Source organism: Helicoverpa armigera, chromosome 15, assembly GCF_030705265.1.
Source record: "Helicoverpa armigera isolate CAAS_96S chromosome 15, ASM3070526v1, whole genome shotgun sequence".
Lineage (NCBI taxonomy): Eukaryota > Metazoa > Arthropoda > Insecta > Lepidoptera > Noctuidae > Helicoverpa > Helicoverpa armigera.
This window is the reverse complement of record NC_087134.1, coordinates 10,551,095-10,569,643: the sequence shown is the minus strand read 5'-3', so window position 1 is coordinate 10,569,643 and position 18,549 is coordinate 10,551,095. Positions and strand designations below refer to the sequence as shown.

General features: G+C 36.2%; 2 protein-coding genes across 5 annotated transcripts in view; one reads left to right on the top strand and one right to left on the bottom strand.

The window, feature by feature from the left end:
- The window catches only part of LOC110377914 (protein prickle), a 272,653-nt gene that overhangs the window by 235,460 nt on the left and 18,644 nt on the right, over nucleotides 1–18,549 (top strand). The window lies entirely within an intron of this gene.
- On the bottom strand, nucleotides 14,474–18,099 carry LOC110377915 (uncharacterized). The gene is made up of 2 exons (XM_021336969.3): nucleotides 15,058–18,099; nucleotides 14,474–14,915 (listed from the first exon to the last, which is right to left on the bottom strand). Exons 1-2 carry the CDS (start codon nucleotides 17,529–17,531, stop codon nucleotides 14,735–14,737), a joined length of 2,655 nt encoding a protein of 884 aa, XP_021192644.3. The 5' UTR covers nucleotides 17,532–18,099; the 3' UTR covers nucleotides 14,474–14,734.

The following is an 18,549-nucleotide window of genomic DNA, read 5'->3' as shown; positions in this document are numbered from 1 at the left end:
TATTACTTACAATACATTATATAAATATTAACAGAATTCTTGTTCATGATACATAAATTATTGATGTTTTTGTTCAATTATATTTTTTTGTAAGCTACATTAATCAAATAATATAATGAAACATACGATTAGTAGGAATGAGTAATTAGTCGTAAAGATAACAAGGGTCAAGTATTTCAAACTAGAAACTTTGTAACTTCATTTTACTATTCGATTCAGTACTTCTGTTTGTCACCAATTTCTCTGCGTGAATGTACTAAATCACGTAATAATTAGCATAGAACCTTCAATTTCTTTCCAATACAAGAAAATTCAATGTCAAAGTTGTTACTAACATAGAATTCTATTGTTATCTGTTATTTCTATGACTTTGACCTTATTTTCCTTGATCATTTCATCAAACCATACCAAGGCTGAATTGTCAGATACTTTTATCCATTGTAGAATACCTCAACTTCTATGAAAATTAAGAGAAAGATTTATAGAATTTAGAATTATCCTTTCTGTATCTTTCAAGTTTCTTCTACTTCTACCAAAATCAAAAATCTCTCCTCCCATCAATTGTTTTAAACACGAGATTGGTGTCGGCAATGTTAGAATAGTTTTCGTATCCTAAAGCTACAGTTCAAAGCTTTACATATTTAAGAGACTTTAACATACCGAAACAATTTAAAAGCTATAAAAGCGTAATAAATTTCAAACCAACGGTAATGGAGTTCGCTCACATACTATTCCCAATTTTTGGATAGGTTTTTCAGTAATCTGGTTGGAAAACGCTGAGTTTTCCCCCTCCGTGGATGTGTAGGCACGACATGTAGCGTGAGCCACGGCCGCCATTTGTCAACCTGCTCGATTAAATCTGCGCCGGATTGCCCCGACGTACTGTCAGTTTGGAGAAAAATGGCCTAAACTTGGTCGAAAAAATACCGAATTATAATTTTTATCAGATTTATTATTATTAAAAAAAAGCTTATTTAAGGTTTTAAATAAAATAAATAAAATGTTTTAAAAACTAGTTAACCATATTTGATTATTATAAAAAAATATAAGTGCCTGACTAAGTAAATGGCGTGTTAAGTCGTTAAGTTTATAACAACCTTTCAACACATTTGCAAACATTCAACATTGAAATTAGTTTTCCCAATAAAGAAATGCCTCTTTGTAAATGCTGCATAATTATTGCATGCTATCAAACACTTAACTGTGCATAATTTGCACTTTTTAAGTGTTCAGTACAGAATGTTTCGTGGAATTAATAATGCATAGACCAATTTCCAAATTCTTTGCTAAATTAATTGCTTTTAATAGAAAACAAGGTCATTACACGAGAGAATATTATCGGTATTATTAACAATCGATATCAGAACACTTTACAGTACTTATCTCAAAATAAGAAAAAACTCATAAAATAACAAGAAATTAAATTAAACACGAGTTCCAAAACACCTACGCCATTACTCAAAGGACTCACTATACAGATCGTTGCCATCAAAAAATCTGACTAGGTGAATCATAAATCCCTACAAGGTATACTCCTGTAAGTACTATAAACCATAGTCTCCCCCCCCTCTCCCATATCCTCACGCGACCAGCAGTTCCATTAAACGGTGAAATTTGGAGATTACAATCTCCAAGACTTTTAGTACATGGTGGAAAGCTGTCGCCCTAAATTAGCCGTGCGTGACATAAGTTAAGCTGTAAAATTTTCATTTTTATGGTAATTTTCTAAAGACTGTTCGTACCGGCCATTGACATAATTTTGAATTAGCTTTTGTAAGAAGTACTCAAAATATAAAGCTGTCGCCTAACTAAGTTAAGTACGAAACTGCAATATAAAATGTAACAGTACAGAGCATTCAAATGGATTCATCTGGTAACGGGTTAGACACCTTTCGTCATTAATTTTACTTCAGTGTTAATGATTAGGCATAAACCCTGGAACCTGCACCGCGCAGCTGTCTATAGCCACTAACCTACTTCGCACAGAAATAACAAAGTGCTCTAATGAACTGTTGGAAGTAACTGATCCTATTGAGATAACTGCATCTCCAGTCATTGATAACAAGTTTACGATAATGATGTTTGACTTCTGCTCAAAATTGTCATCGCCTTATTTAGTGAATTGCTTATTTTTCATATCTAAGTTGGCAAGTTTAAAGACCCTTACATATAAGGCGTTTAAGTAAAGCTGTACCTACAATAGTGACAGCAACATAACATGAGTTTGAACCACCCACAGTCCAAAACAGCCATTATTCACTCGAATTAGCCTCTTACTGACCCCAAGCATCCCACATTGACCCACTCGACGCCCAAATACCACTCGAAAACTTCCAAATCAGCAAACACTTACACCGGAAAAACATCATAGACATTATTTGTGTTTGCTAGTTACGGAAGTAAAGATGTGATGGTTTTTCTGCGAGCTACGCCCCTCGCCACGTGGCAAAAGATGCTGAATATCTTCTAAAAGCGGGCCTAGTATAGACCCTTGCGGCACACCTGCCTGTCTGTACGAACTTAAGGAGTTTTCAACCAAGGGAAATAAAACTCTATGTCGTGGCCATAAGAGTGAATAAAGCTGTGTTGTATTGTGGTAAGTGACAAGCGTATATTTGGCAGGAAGAGGGTGTACATTGAATTATATTTAGTCGTAAGCTCCCTACGGTTATGATTGAACAAACGATACGTCGACAAGGTGTGCAAGACACGCTCCGCTTTCATAATATTCTCCAAATGAACTTCTTACTTATTTTATGTAGGATTTATATTAGGTACAAACATCAAATTATTTCTTTTTCGGCAAAAGTGTACAATTTGGCGTCAGCTATTTGTTCTGAATTATGAGCCTTACCGTATTATTTGGGGCAATATCTTTATTGATATTACAATGTTGTTAGTTTTCTATGCGATGCTAGCACGCGAAAACGGCCTTACTGTTTATAGCCACCTTGACTGTTACCATTTTTGCACCTTCTTATTTTCGGTACATATTGTTCATGGGCTAGTAGTTTTTGCTCGCGGACTGTTATACAGATACCACCAGGTATGTATTAAATGGCGACACGTGTACAACCTTTATCCATTTAACAATCTGTATCACTATTATTACCGTTAACTGCAAGTTTATCGTGCAGTTCAGTTACATTGTTGCTAGCACATGTTTCTTGAACGACAAGATCTATATTTCCACGTCATTTACGTTCATCATCTGTTGGTTTACTTTGGTAATCGAGTTACACAGTTGCCGTTTCCCTTTCTGCCGATTTTTGCACCTTTCGTCAATTTATATCGGAAACCAATTTTATTGATCCACCATCTGTTGCGAGGTGGGCGACCTTTTCTAAAGACCCCATACAATTTATATCTAATGTGTTTTTTTTTCAGGTAAGTGTTTGCAAGTTCAAGCAAAAAATGGTGGCATTTGGCGCAGCACGTGAGTAGTGCGGTATTGTTGTGGATTAACACGGCGAATATGTGAAATATTTGCCATTAAATTCTGAATAGCCTTCATATATCACATAAGACTTCACTAGAAAATTACTTAGCTTTTAAAATTCCGAAAATACTGACGATTTGTAACCCCATACATCAATCTAGACAGATTTTTTAAATTCAATCGTATGTTCCAATAAGAATCTCACTTTCAACGAGCTATTTAAACACCACCACGAAAATCTAAAAATACAGAAATACCAACTTAATCCCATTTCAAAACTCACTCAGCCTAGTCTATGCCACTAACGGTACATCAACAGAAAGTGATATTTCAATTCAAAGCTTTAAATTCGATAAAAATCAATTACCGTCCACCACGGCAGCAGACACCAGGCGGAGACAGGTGTGAAGCTAGTGCAATCACGGGGATGAACTCAACTGTGAAATTACAAGGGATGGACAAAGGGCAAGGAACTGACGATGAACGAAATAAACTCTATGAGGATGGTTATAAACAATTGGATATCGATAGATGGCTGGAAGCTGAAGTTATCTAGAATGTAATCTCTCTTACATTCAATGTATCGTTCAATTATGACGATATTATGACTAGACTAGAATTTGGTTAGACTGGTTTAAAAGTAACTTTAACCGCTGTGTTTGTTTCGGTGTTTCTTAGATAGAAAACCCGGTCTTAAGCATGGCTCAAATATTGACGAGTTATAGTATGATATAGGTAAAACATATTATAATTGATATTTATGATTAACCTCTTTATCGAGCTCTTGATATACCTACTAGTAAGTAGTGATTTTATCTAGGTTACCCAATTACAACAAATACTTCAAACTTCAAACTTCAAATATTTATTGCAATCATGAGTGTTACAAGGTGTTATAAAATGTAGAGGTACATACATGATACCCTGTTAGGGCGCAGCAATTTTAATATACAATTACTTACAAACTATTTAGTTAATCTTATATATTTAGGCACAACTTATATATTTACTTATATATATTATTATATTCATATATACCTTTATTATTATACTATCATTATATTTATACTACCTCTATTTACTCTAACATATTATATTTAAATTGTTTTATATTGCACACTATCTTACTGTTTAGTTCTGTCCTCAAAAAACTCTTTTATACTGTAATAACATTTTCGGATTAAGTATTTTTTTAATTTATTCTTAAATATATTGAAACTGGAGGTTTCTTTCAATTGTTTTGGTATTTTGTTATAAATCTTAATACACATTACATAGGGCCCAGAATGGAATATAGATAGGTTTGATGTCGGTAGAGCAAGTGAATTTTTATTTCTTAGGTTACGAGGTTGTGAGTAATGGTCTTTCTTTAAGGAAAATAAATGAATGTGTTTTTTGACAAATATACAGATTTCAAAAATATACATAGATGCTAATGTAAGTATGCCAAGTTTAATGAAGTGTGGCCTGCAGCTATCCATTCCGTCGATGTTTGCGAGGATTCTAATGCATTTCTTCTGCAGTTTAAATAGGACATCTGCATTCGTGCTATTACCCCATAGTATTATTCCATACACAAGCCAGGAGTGTGCGTATGCATAGTAGGCAACAATTGCTGATTTTAGGTCTGTCGACTTTTTTAATTGGAGTAGAGCATATGTGAACCTGGATAGTCTCCCGCTTATGTTATGGATGTGACATTTCCAATTTAAGTTAGTGTCTATGTGTAAGCCTAATAGTTTAAAAGAGTCAACGCATTCTATTGTTGTGTTATGGTGGGTGTAGTTGATTATTACTGGACGTTTCTGATATGGTTTGAATTGCATAATTTTGGTTTTAGTGAAGTTAACTTCAAGGTTATGGTCTTCAAGCCACGCTACAATTTCAGAAAGGGTTTTATTAATTTTAGGGTTTAATTCTAATTTGTTTTTACACGGAAATATCACTGATATGTCATCAGCAAATAGGATACTTACTGAATCTATGATTTTTGGAAGGTCGTTTATATATAATAAGAACAGTATACAACCTAGTACACTGCCTTGTGGGATAGAGTTCTTAATATAATTCTTTTTTGATCGGACATGTAATATTTCACCGGTTTGTGAATTATGGTGTTCAATTTCAACAAATTGTGAGCGAGAGTTAAGATAAGAGGAGAACCAATCATAGGCTACACCTCGGACTCCAATACCTTCCAGTTTATTAAGCAAGATGTTATACGAGACCCTATCGTACGCTTTGCTCATATCAAGCAAAATACCTACAGCATAATTTCGATCGTTTATGTAATTGAGAGCTTGTTGGATGTACCGGTATACTGCATAGGTGGTAGATCTGTTCTTTCTGAAGCCGTATTGGTTTTCATCAAAGATGTTAAATTTCTCGCAGAATGAATAAAGGCGTTTTGAAATTGCCGTTTCTATTATTTTTGAAAAGGTTGGCAGAAGGGCTATTGGACGGTAATTTGTGCAGTCCGTTACGTCACCTTTTTTGTGTATTGGTTTTATGATAGGTAGATATTTTAAGCAAGTCCGGGAAGACACCTTCCGAGAATGATTGGTTTATCAGATACGTAAGTGGCAGCACGAGCACAATACCATAATGATTGCCAATAAACATGTTGACATCGTTAATTTTCCTAAACTTTCCTAAACACGATTATAATTTAGATTGTAACGCTTCTTGTTTTTTGTAAGACTCCAAAACTTCTGGGCAGGTCATTCCATAAATTAAATAACAAAAACAAACGAAATTCTTCCACCATCTTGTCTATGATTGCGTGCTGATAACAGACATTGTGGGACCGTGAAATTGACCTTCATTTTCAAGGAACTAAAATATAATTAGTTCAATTAACAGTTGTAGTGCACATCGCTTACATTTTCCGACCACCATTAAGTATTAAAGTCAGTCTGTATTTACTATGAAATGTCACATCTGGCGTTTTGAATTGTAAAACTCTGGTAAATATTCGCCTTTAGCTTGATTCTTGAGTTTAATTGTGAAGGAACGTATCCTGCAGGTTCTTATGTTTTTTCTGATTAATTGCACGTATTTTTAAGAGATTACACACGATGGAGGTACCCTCGGTGCGATTTAAATCTTGATAAACTAATCCACTTGACTTTTATAGCTTTCATAATAGAGATTACTTAGCCATTCATTCAAAAATTTGCTAGGGGACGAAAGAATCCCCCCAATTTTATGATTTTTACCAACATACGTACCCCAAAGGGCAGACTAAGGTCAGGCACACATAAGCCGACAATTTATATTATAGTGATGGTTTATCTGAAACAAAATAATATATTATGAGCGACATAATTTGGGGCGAATTTGGTGAAACGCGAAGGTCGACTGGTCTCCGAGTAATTACTAGTGCCTAGGCTAGGCACGCCATCGCACCACGCCTAGCGAAAATTAGATGGAATTAAATTAGGATAACTGCACACACTTGCGACTTTTTGAAAAAATACTTCGGAACAAAAATCTTTTACGTAATTTGACAAAAAAACATCTATTACCGTAACATATAAAACATTAAACTTTCAAAATGAAAACGATTGAACAAAACGTGACCGTGACACAAAAGTGCGTCCACTACATAATGGACCAGACAGTCTACATCTCCCAAGTTCTCTATTGACACAGGGCTGTTGTCTCGTACGTGACACTCGTTGTGAGAATCCTCGGTTGGCGCTAACCACGCCATTGTCCACTCCTCGAGACACACAGACACACAGACAGAACAAACAACTCATTGAGGGAACATCGATGAATGAACACACAATGATTGATCACCTCTTTCTTTGCTTACACTCCGAATGTTCGATTTGTGTTGTGTAAGACTTTCTTGTGTATGTGGAAAAGTGTGTTCCTTGTAAAGGAAAATATTTCTTCACTGTTTTATAAGTAAAGTTTTAGGGTTGCTGAATAGAAACTTTATTATTCTGATACAAATCACTGCTACTTAATATTGCAATTGTCAACAAATATTTTCATCATTTAAAAGAAACGTCAATGACCTGATTGAGCAATAGTTAAAGACTTAACTTAATTAAAGCAGTATATCTTCACATTTACAATTAAAATAAATCGTGTCCAGACGCACGATTGTAATAAAATAAGTTATCAATCAAAATAATAATAAAGTCGCGCGATTGTGTCGTTCGTTCGTAAACAGCCTTAGTGTCACGCATTTATTTTTATGGTCCCCAGACGATTAGGTATCTAATATCCGAAGCCTAATATTTAATAGCATTACGTTTTAGGACCAACGTAGTAACAATTCATTTATGAGCAAAAATGGAAGATTTCTTCAATCAGCACTCAAGTCTACAATTCTGTTTTAACTTCTAAATACTCGTACATAGAAAGGTAACTGAAAATTTGTGACTATTCAATGGAGGTCGAGATTAACTTATCAGCTGTAAACTGTGATTAGGTACTCTGATATTCCAAATGATAACTTAAGTAAGCTTAAAACAAAAGCAAATGACTTTTCAATAAAATACAGTGAGGTACAATATAATTCTTGTAGTCATCGCGTGAGGTCTAGATTTATAAGAAGCACTATACAATAACTATAATAACTGCGTCCACTTCTAGATCCACAATCTCCTGATACAATCAGACCTTTTCAGCCACAATTACACAAGTGTAAGGAAAATTACCTCGAATTGTAGCCTTCATCGAAAACAGCTTATTATTTGTTCTATCAAATATAATATAGTATTAAGCTTAAGGCTTTTTCTAAGAAATACTGCCCTAAATTATGTTTTAGGCGATTGTAAGAGCACACTATTAACTTTTAGTCAGCTGATAATTTTTGGACTCATAAATCAGTATGAAGATGAAAGGTAGTACCTACGCATATTACAAAGATCAGGTATTTAGCCGGTATCAAAAGGATTGAAAACTTTGATTCGAATAAAGATTAAAAAAAAAGTCTTCTGTTCTTAGGCTTTAGGCATTTTCTAAGAAATATTGCCCTAAATAATACGTTAGGTGATTGTAACTCAGATTTCTATCTCGATTCTTATAAGATAAAAGGAGAACGATGTTAAAGTGATTCCAGCTAACATTGACATTACTCCTCAACTCCATTTACGGAAAAAGGTATCTAAACAAGATCAGATTTATATTTTTTATATTAAAATCGGCTCAATTCCGTAAAGTTTCTTAACTTAAATGTGTTATATGCAACACTTCGCCACAATTTAGCGAGAACTTGGCTCATCCGAATATATCACGGCTCTCAAACTGCCAATACACAAGAATATTGTTAATTTATTATTATTGCCGATCATTTACGTCTTATTATCAAAACAAACACTCGGATCAGAGTTAAAATCGAAAATCTGACGACAAAGTTAACTTTGCAGTCGTGAAACTAAGTATCGCCTTGAAAATGTTCTGTGCGGCAAGTTTCTCGATGTAAAACATAAGTTGGTCGGGTTGCACTGAATGATTCACACACTAAATGGGTCAATTCATTATCTGTGTCCTGATCTGATAAAGGATCGTTATATATTTATTTCGTTTTTTATTTTGTATTGGACGGTACATTCCAGGCACTCTTGATCGGAGTTACGAAATGAGTTCAGATTTTAGATGCGGCACTTGTCTGCTCTCAGATATTTATTTTAAGGTCTCTAAATGTAATAATAACTTAATATCATAGTGTAATATCTGGCCAGCAAAGTTACGTAGGGAATTATGAAAACTGCTATAATTACTATAACTGAAACAAAACTAAACATAACAAATCGTTTCAATGCTACATGTTGAGACACTACCGCAAAAAGTTCTGCTATCTCTTCCCAAATCTCGTAACCTCTTGTTATCATGTACCTTCCCAAACATTATCTCTTCACCTATAAATCTGTAAAATAGTTACCTCCTTCAAATATTCCGAGCTCCCCAGCCTCCCTGTTCTCGGAACACAATACATTGAATCTCGCTTAGCACCGCACCGCGCACCGCTGCGCCGAAAACGATAAAAACACTCGTGAACCATCGCACCTATATGCGCAGGCGCCGACGAACAATGACTTAGAGGGTCTAGATGTGCCAGTGGTGAAGTGCGCTCTGGATTAGAAATTTTGAGCGTAGTTCTCAAAGAATTTAAATATACAGTAACAAATATTTTATATTCAAGGAAATTATGTAGAAGAATGTAAAAATATGCAAGGTCATTTATTTTATTAATGTTTAAGAAAAAAGTATCATAAAACACAACATAGTTTTATGGAACATATTTAACCATGCTTCTATTAGTCCCATTTTGGATAGCTGTCCCTAATTCTGCTTTGGATGCTTTGCAATCTACTATTTGCGCTGGATAATAGTCATCAGTTCATGTTTACAAAAACGCATTTTTTCAGACCAACTTTAAATCCCATAGAATTTTATGCAATCTAGAACACAAACAACTTCAAAAGGCCGTTCCAGCTTCATTAATTCGTTGTGGGATTCCACTGGGCGCCAGAGGCCTTATCTGTGCGCCACGGTCCGGCCGGTGGTCACCCAGATCCCCAGATATAACTGCCAGATAGCGCTAAACGATCGCGATACCCTTATCCGAGGGTATTAATGATTTCATTAGATACCCACTTTATACACGCATGAGTAGAATTTGGATGAGTCTAGATATAGATATAGTGCTTTGGGGTCTGTTTTAAGTAGAAGCAAATAAACTTTGAAGCTATGTATTTTACATCATACACAAATAGAATAAATAAATAGAAAACAAATGAAAGACTGCACTTATCGCTTCACTGCAGTTTTTTTCCAGATTCAGGTGATTTTTATAAGAATATATTTTTTTAATAAATGAAGGAATGAAAACAGGTAGTACGATAGGTCAATTTCGATTGTGGTCAATATCTACCTAAATATTCAACTAAATTAAGGTGTCTCGTAATTTAATAATTCAGCTACCATCCTGAACTTTCAAATTACAACCGAAACAATATGGTATAAATTATTAAAAGAGTCAAGCACGTGATATGTAAACAATGTATTAAGCTCACAATAGGCACAATAATCGGCCATTGTTTGGGCAGGATTCATCAAAACTGTCGCGTTTCTGTCTGCATTTCTATGATCCTTAAATCGGTATTACATCTCATTGCCATGTCTACGATAGAATAATAAATATTAACTTTCTTCCCTTTCTGAACAATAGTGCTGGCCTACATAGCGATACCTGGGACATATTAGTACTCGCTATTATATATATACTTCCCTGCCGATTTCGGCTATGGTGACTGCTTTCAGTTATCATTGAGAGAAGAGCTAGGATGATCAGCTCTTCTATGCGCCCTTTGATGGCTGCAGTACCCTATTTTATGTGTAAACGTGCGCGAGCATTGGCTGCACGTTAGGATACCGTCCACGTAGTTATAATGAATGGCTACTGGTGTTTTAGCCTTAAGAGCATCACACTTCGCATCCAGTGCAGATTTCCTTTGCTCTTCGAAATCTTTGATCGCATTTTTAAGTAGGCCTCTCCATTCAGGGCGGCAAATGGCTTTTGTCTTCCAGTTCTGAGGATCAATGTTGCACCTTTTCATGTGTCTTTTCTGAACATCCTTGAAGCGTAAGAACTGGCCACCTTGTTTCCGTCTGCCGTTCTGGAGTTCAGAAAAGAACTCGCTATTAGAGCTTTTGTAACTCCATAGTCTTCCCAAATCTCAGATTATCAACTCCCGAGCCTTTTTCCTAAATCTTAGAGGCAATAACAATGTTATTGTCCTAAACTTGAAAGTTTGTCGTGTCCGTTAGGTACCATATATCAGTTGACCATATACTGAACCCACTTAGATGCCATTTCATATTGAGAAGGCCCCTGTACTTTAATAAAACACAAGAACTCCATTATGTCTGTCAAATATGCCAGTCAAACTTCTCCAAAATACCAAACAAAACCTAGCACCCACTAAAACCCAATCCTAACTCGACCAGCTTCGTCACAATAGTTGGTGATGCACCGCACACGCCGCTACGTGCCCGCCCTGGCTGCGTAAGGGCATTTGCATCGGTTTCCGCCACCACAAACACACCGACACTCACCGACACTAACTATGAGGATATGAAGCTGGACTGACGAATGGGAATATCACGAGCTATGAACTTTGACCTATAAGATGGTATGACTCATGAGTTTAACGTATGTGCAGTTTCCTTTCAGACCTCCTGCGTCAATATTGCCGATATAACGATTGCTTGAGGCTTATAAAGCACAAGTCTATAAATGTTCCGTAGCAGCATTGACGTGCGTATCTTTTGTAGTTTCGCCAGTAGTGCCAAACTCATGATTATCATAATTGAAATCTTTATCAAAACTACGGCAAATCAGCACAAAATAATTTCTGGCTTTGGCACGTATATTAACGGCTCAACGATTTGACACCCAAAGCTATACATCTATCTTAAGTTCTTCACCAAAAAACTCCGCACCTGTCTTAGATTCACCTTCAAAACGACATCAATATTATAATGAGTACCCATTGAATCATCAAAGACAATACTAACATACTGAGACAATCAAGTAAACGTTATTCGTACGATATTGATCGCATCCTCTGCATCTGATTCACGCTCATACTGCACAGGAAACTCCCCGACTTTACTGCCTTCACATAGGATGTTGTAATGGACGTAATACGCATTATTATACTCGTTTCCGTATTGATAGAATATTGTGTTTGCCTGGTTATTTGGACAGGTGTGCTACTCAATATGGTGACTCCCGAATTTTAATAGTGTTGTAATCAAAATAGTGCTGCATTAATGGCTTTCGCACCTTGAACGGTAGTTTTAGGTTTTGATAGAAAGAAGAGTGAGCGAGGCCCTAGTAATGGGCTCCAGAAAGAAGAATGACACATTCAAGCTTATGCTTAATATGAGAGAGTTTGAAATTAGCTGTGTTGACTGTATAATAATAAGATCTTTGTACACAGTTCTTATCAGCCTACGATTTAAATCACAAACACAAAAGCCCATCAAACAGAAAATTGACCTCCAAAAAAGATATAGAGTTTTTAAAATAAAATGCATTGAGCCCCATAAGGTGCTTACAACACAATCGTACAAAAACGACTCAAATGGCGCTCAAAAATAAAATTAAGATATTCAAAAGTAACCCTTTGCTTGACAGCGCGTCATAATCCGCTTTATCAAGAGCCATCTTAACTATACCTTGAGGAAATTTAAACTCTATGCCTTCAATATAAAGTTTATTATCCCTTTTGAAAGGGTTGATATAAAATAAACAATCATTGAAATGCCCTCACAAAGTGGCTTCAACAATTTTCGTATACAAATGATATTAAAGGCGTTACCTTATTAGTTATTTTCGGATATAAAAACTCACACCTTTTTATAGTTTGTTCTTAAGAAAAATAATAATGGTACATTGCCACCCTGGTGGTTGCAATCGAAAGAATAAATGTGTACTGAGAAAATCATATCCAAACTGCTTAGGTGTCGAAATAGTATTCTGTTGTAAGAATACCCAGTGGGCGATAACGATTTTTTTTCTAAACACAAACCAAACATAATTCGCTATCAAAACTTTTTCTGGTTTAACAACGAAGCTACATAAGTCGATAAAGTGTAGTTTATTTGTCAAATAATTGATAAGATTGCTACCACGTGCCGAGGGTGGTGATTAGATAAACAAATATTAGCTTCTCAATAATAAACATATTTTTTCTTGTTGTATCAAGGCAGGTGCTCCTTTATGTTAAGGTTTTCTGTTTTTATTGTGTCACATCCTCGGATTAATCTTATCGTGCCTAGACTTTGTTGTCCCCTCTAGTTTTTAAGTTATTTTTTATCAGCATGTTGCTCCTACCGCCGGTAGTTCTAGATATTGATGTTTTATACGGCATAAACTTATGATAAGCGTTTTTGATTAGCATTTTGTAGCATATTGCGGTTACACTTGGTGTCCGAAAAGTTGCAAGTCAACAAGCCCCTAGAACGACAAAGTCCAACCATATCAACGACAGCTAATTAACATCGCTATCAAACATTAAGCGGCGCAGTAAAAGAGAAACTGCACAATTTCTCAGAAATCAATTGAAACGTAAGATATTTTTTATGGCAACTTCCTTCCCACGTCCATTCGCAACAATACTTACAATTTCACCTAAACAAACAGTCAGACATGATCTTACGGAGCCGTGGCAAATATTTAACGGTAGATAAATTAGTAGGCTCGCAGCTCCCAGACGCCCCGGTGGGCCGACCGTCCACCACCACAAAAACCTATTGTATTTTTACCTTATTATTGAATTTACACCTCGGCTGTGGGACAACAGTGCTGATTCTAACTGCCATGTCCGAATGCGCGAAAAAAATCTTTGAAGAGATAATCGAAAACTGTCACAAGGAGTTTTATTGTTACCATCCGGTGTTTAGGAAGTACACTGTAGCCAGAGTGTTTGGAAATTGTTTCTTTAGATCACTGCGGTTTCTGCTTTTTGTTTTTCCTATATCCCACGTATTGCTTGCCTTATTGCTAGAAATAGCATACTTTGTTCTTATTTAACCTTGGTCTGATTATCCTAAAACTATAAAACTTCGTATATTTTTTCCAATCATTCAATCAAATTCATGACCCAACAATACAATGGGCATTTATTGTCATTTTACTACATCTTTACTTAAACGCTATATTATCTCGACAATGGGCGAATCGTTCGCAACTATAATATCATTATAACGCTTCACCTCAAACCTGACATAATTACATATAATGTTGCTTTCCTCCATTGTGATGCATCGACGGAATTTTATGCCCATTTCACTATAATGGGTGTCCCTAAGGGCCGTACAAACAAGCATGATGGATGCGCTGCGGCACACACAAAAGACCCATTGACAGCATTCACGTAGCCCTACGTCCAATTATAACGAAAACGTAAAGTCTGTGTCCACCCGCGCCGATATCGACCCACTGTGCCAGAAAAAATCTACCCAACTCGCCGGTTTGATTGTCAATAAAATACACAGTGGAAAACAATTATAATTTATTTTAGTCAGACAAACATCAAATAAATTCCGTAATTGCTTGCTAATTGTTTCGGATACTGGAATATTGACAATATTATGTGACATTGGAATACAAATTAATTCGACCATCTCAATCGTTGCAAAAGTTTTGAATCTATTTTCACTAAAAGCATGCTAATACCATCAACAAAGCATACTTTTAATTTTAAGTTTATGGTAATATCTATATGTTTACGAGCAAGATAGCCAGCGACTGGCAGGACTCGTCTACCGGAGCAGCACGTTCCCGGAGGGGACGTCTCGCGGCATGCCCTGCTGCTTGGCACAGCTCTGCTGGTGCAGCTCGCAGCAGTAGGCCCTGGTGAACCTCTGGCCGCAGCACTGGCACGTGAACAGGCCGGGCCGAGCGTGCCGCAGGTCCAGAGAGTGGCGGCATACACAACAATCCCTGACAAAAAGAAAATTGTAATATTATCAGAATAAGAATCGTTATCTTGGGAAGTAACTCCTAATTATCACTGACTATAATGTCGGTTATGGCAACTAGACATCAACATTGTACATGGGGTTAGAAAACAGGATACAATTACCTTGTCTTTCCCAAATTATGTTTTTCAATGTGGTCACTGAGCTCCGAGGGGCGGCCGAACGCGGCGCCGCAGATGTTGCAGATGTAGTGCGACACGCCTTGCGCCGACGGCAGCGGCAGCAGCGACTGGTACGAGATGCTGTTCAGGTGCGGCACGTATGACAGCAGCTGCTTCACCGTCTCCGTGGACACCCTCAGCAGAGCCAGAAAGCCCAGAGGATCAGTATTCACAGCTATAGTCATCTGCTGGTGCTCCTGATTCATTCTACTACTCAATGGTATATCTGTAATTACAGTCGCGCTTACAGATTTGAATTTAGCTTTAGACAGAGAATTTGTTACTTCGGTCGATCGATCTCTGGTTGGAATATCAAATGTTATGTTCACTGAGCAATCGTGTTTCTCGTTACGAAGCTTCAGCAATTCTTCAATGTCTCTCTTAACTTTATCACTCTTTTTCATTTCTTCTAATAATATTCTGGAAGTACTGGAGTCTCTGTGTCTTCTCAGATCACTCGGCCCAACTTCAGTAATTGCTACACTCCTGGAACTGCTGTGTACCACTCCAACTAAATGTTCTTCATTTTTGATAAATCCGTATGGGTCACTTCGATGACGGTTTAAATCATTTAAGCTATTGGTAACCGTTGTGGTACAACGAGATACTGCAGTAGTTTTTCTGGACAAAAGTATTTTATTTTTCTTCACTTTAATTTCCGACATTATGGAGTTGATAGATTTCATTATACCATCAATTTTTGCTTCAATTGTATTTAAAGTTCTAAGTTTTGTATCTTCGTCGTTTTGTCGCATTTTTTCTTTTAACCTTGAAATGTTATCAGTGACTTTTTTAAATTTTTCTTTAAATGAGTCAGATTGTTTAAGTTCATATTCGTTGCTAGGTTCTTTTTGTTTATTACGAAATTTTTCGACCATTTTATTTTTGAAATCTTCTAGCTTTTTGGAACCCTCGTCCTTATCAAATTTAGGAGGATTGACTTTCTTTTTATCTTTAGAAGGTGTCGGTTTCACATAATCCTGCAGTTGTTTTTGTTGCAACGGTGTTACTACATCCCTGTCCATTGTATTTGTACCTTTATTAAATGGATAATATATTCCAGCTTCATCTGGGGATGGTTCAGGCTTAATCTCGGTTGTAAACTCTAATTCTTCCTTAACATCCGGTAGAATTTTTTCATTTTCGTGTCGAGCAGACGGAGTGGGGTTTCCTGGTTTTATAGTTTCATCTGTTTGACTTTGGGTCATTGAATTACTTGGTGGTGATGGTGTTCTTATTGTTGGGCTCAAAGGGTGAATAGGATACGGTCTTGTAGTTCCTTGTAATTTATCAAATGAATATTTTTGATCATTCTCGATAACTATAGTATTTCCACGATAATATCTAGGTCTAGAGCCAAATTCATATGAATAACCCTGGCTTAATCTTTCTTTATTCCATTTAAGCATACAAGCCTGGGAAGATGTAGGGTAACAAATGCGGTTATTTTCGTAAGCAAACATTCTGACGTCAGGTACACTAGCGTCGTAATCGCATAAATACCCCCTTAATGCACTTGTTGGTGTATAACCCCCGTATAGATCATCGAGCAAATGTTGACAGGGGTTTGACTGAGGCCAGTGGCTTCTCACATTATAAAAATCGTCTATCGTCGCCGGAGGGTTGTAATCTCCTGGTACATACTGAGGTGATATTGTATTTGGTTCGTTACTGTAATACCTGTGCTTATTCTTCAAATCATTGATGTAGTTGTTCCATGCCTCTCTACGTTTTTCTCTTTCCCGCGCAATCACTAATTTCCTAACCAGTGTCTGTAACCTAGCATTTCTTTGCATAGTTTTATATATGAATTGTTGGTTATACATATTTAGTAATGGACGGCAGTATGTAGTTTTCTCACAACGTTTGTTTCCATCTGGTGGTGGCTCCGTCATAATCTCATCGTTAGACAAGGCTCTTTGGTTGTTATTTTGCTGATCATATTCACCAAACCTAACTTTATGATCATATTGTGATGTTTTATTCACATCTCTTGAACAACTCACATATTCAGTATTAAATACATTTGTCGACATGCTAACCATTGGCTGTGAGACTGTTCTCGGATGTCCAGCTAAAAAAGCTTCGTGTATCTCATTGTATTCGTCATTCACAATAACATTTCCGTTGAACGGATAATTTTTCAGAATATCATTTACGATTTCCCTAGACGGCGAAGCAGTGAGTTCTTGAGTTTGTCTATTATCGTGATAATCAAATTGTCTATTATCGTGATAATCAAATTCTTCATTTTTCCGTTTACTGTTAGTCTGTTCTTTGGCGTCACAGGTTTGACCTCCGACTGTATGGAAAGGGTTTACGTTGTTAACAAAAAGATGTCCTGCATGGGATTCGTAATATCGGCTGGCAATGTGTTCACGATAATTCAAAGGTTTCCTCTTATCTTTCGGATCCATTATTCATGTCACAGAAAATTTATGATGGCCGATTTATGACATTTTTATGTTGAGAGAAGAAATAATTGCTGTCAATTTGAGGTTTAGACAATGAGTACTTTGCTTCGAACCTTTTTGGTCATAAAAGAAGTTTACTGTCTGAATTAAAATTGTTGATAGCAAACCTCGTTACAAGCTCATTCAAAGAAAACGCAAACGCATGAAATATTCAAATCTGTACAAAAACGCGAGGAATCAGCTATAAACTTATGAATTTAAAGTCTCAAAAATAAAGAGGTTTTAGTAGAAGTGAATACCGCTCACAATACTGTACCGAGCGAGTGTGTGGCCGGGCGACAACCCGCAATCAGGACCACCCAAATATAAGCGGAATATTCTTTACTTATACACTTTATACTTATGATTTCATTAAGTTAAGTGTCGTTAATGATGTCAATAAAACCTCTGTAAAATAATTGCTTTAATTCGTTTGAAACGAAGTAAATTGCTGCATTAAGAAGCTCATGTTCGGAGAAAAGCTGTTACATTTGTAATTATTTATTTAATAGCTTCTGCCAACAGCAACTTGAGGGAACTGCTTTCTGCACCCGGATAAAAAGGCTGTATGGTGCACAGTTAACATTAGAGTTAACATTTTAATTACAGTTATAGATTCAATGACGACTGTAGGTATAAATAAAACTGAAACTCTTCAATGTTCAGCAAGAAACATGATTATGATACTGGCCCCTAAAACTCTGCAGCCTGAACCTCATAATTTCACGTAAATTACTACATATTTATTAAAAGATCTTAAACTATAATACAAATATTATCACTAAACCAACAAAAAGTTATTGAAAACGATCAAAAAGCAATAAAGAATCAATTACGAAGTATCCAAACAGCGAGGGTAGAATGTAAAAAACTGAAGATTATCGAAAGCAGTACAGCATTATACAATCTATTTAGATAACGCATCGACACGAGACAATTTTTTACATTCATCGCTTTTTTATCAATTTACAAAGTTATGACC

Bases quoted from the DNA above. Each gene is read 5' to 3' on its own strand.
- LOC110377915 (XM_021336969.3), bottom strand. From the start codon at position 17,531: ATGGATCCGAAAGATAAGAGGAAACCTTTGAATTATCGTGAACACATT. The intron at 14,916-15,057 runs GTAATTGTATCC...TCTTTTTGTCAG, and splicing joins CATAATTTGGGAAAGACAAG to GGATTGTTGTGTATGCCGCC.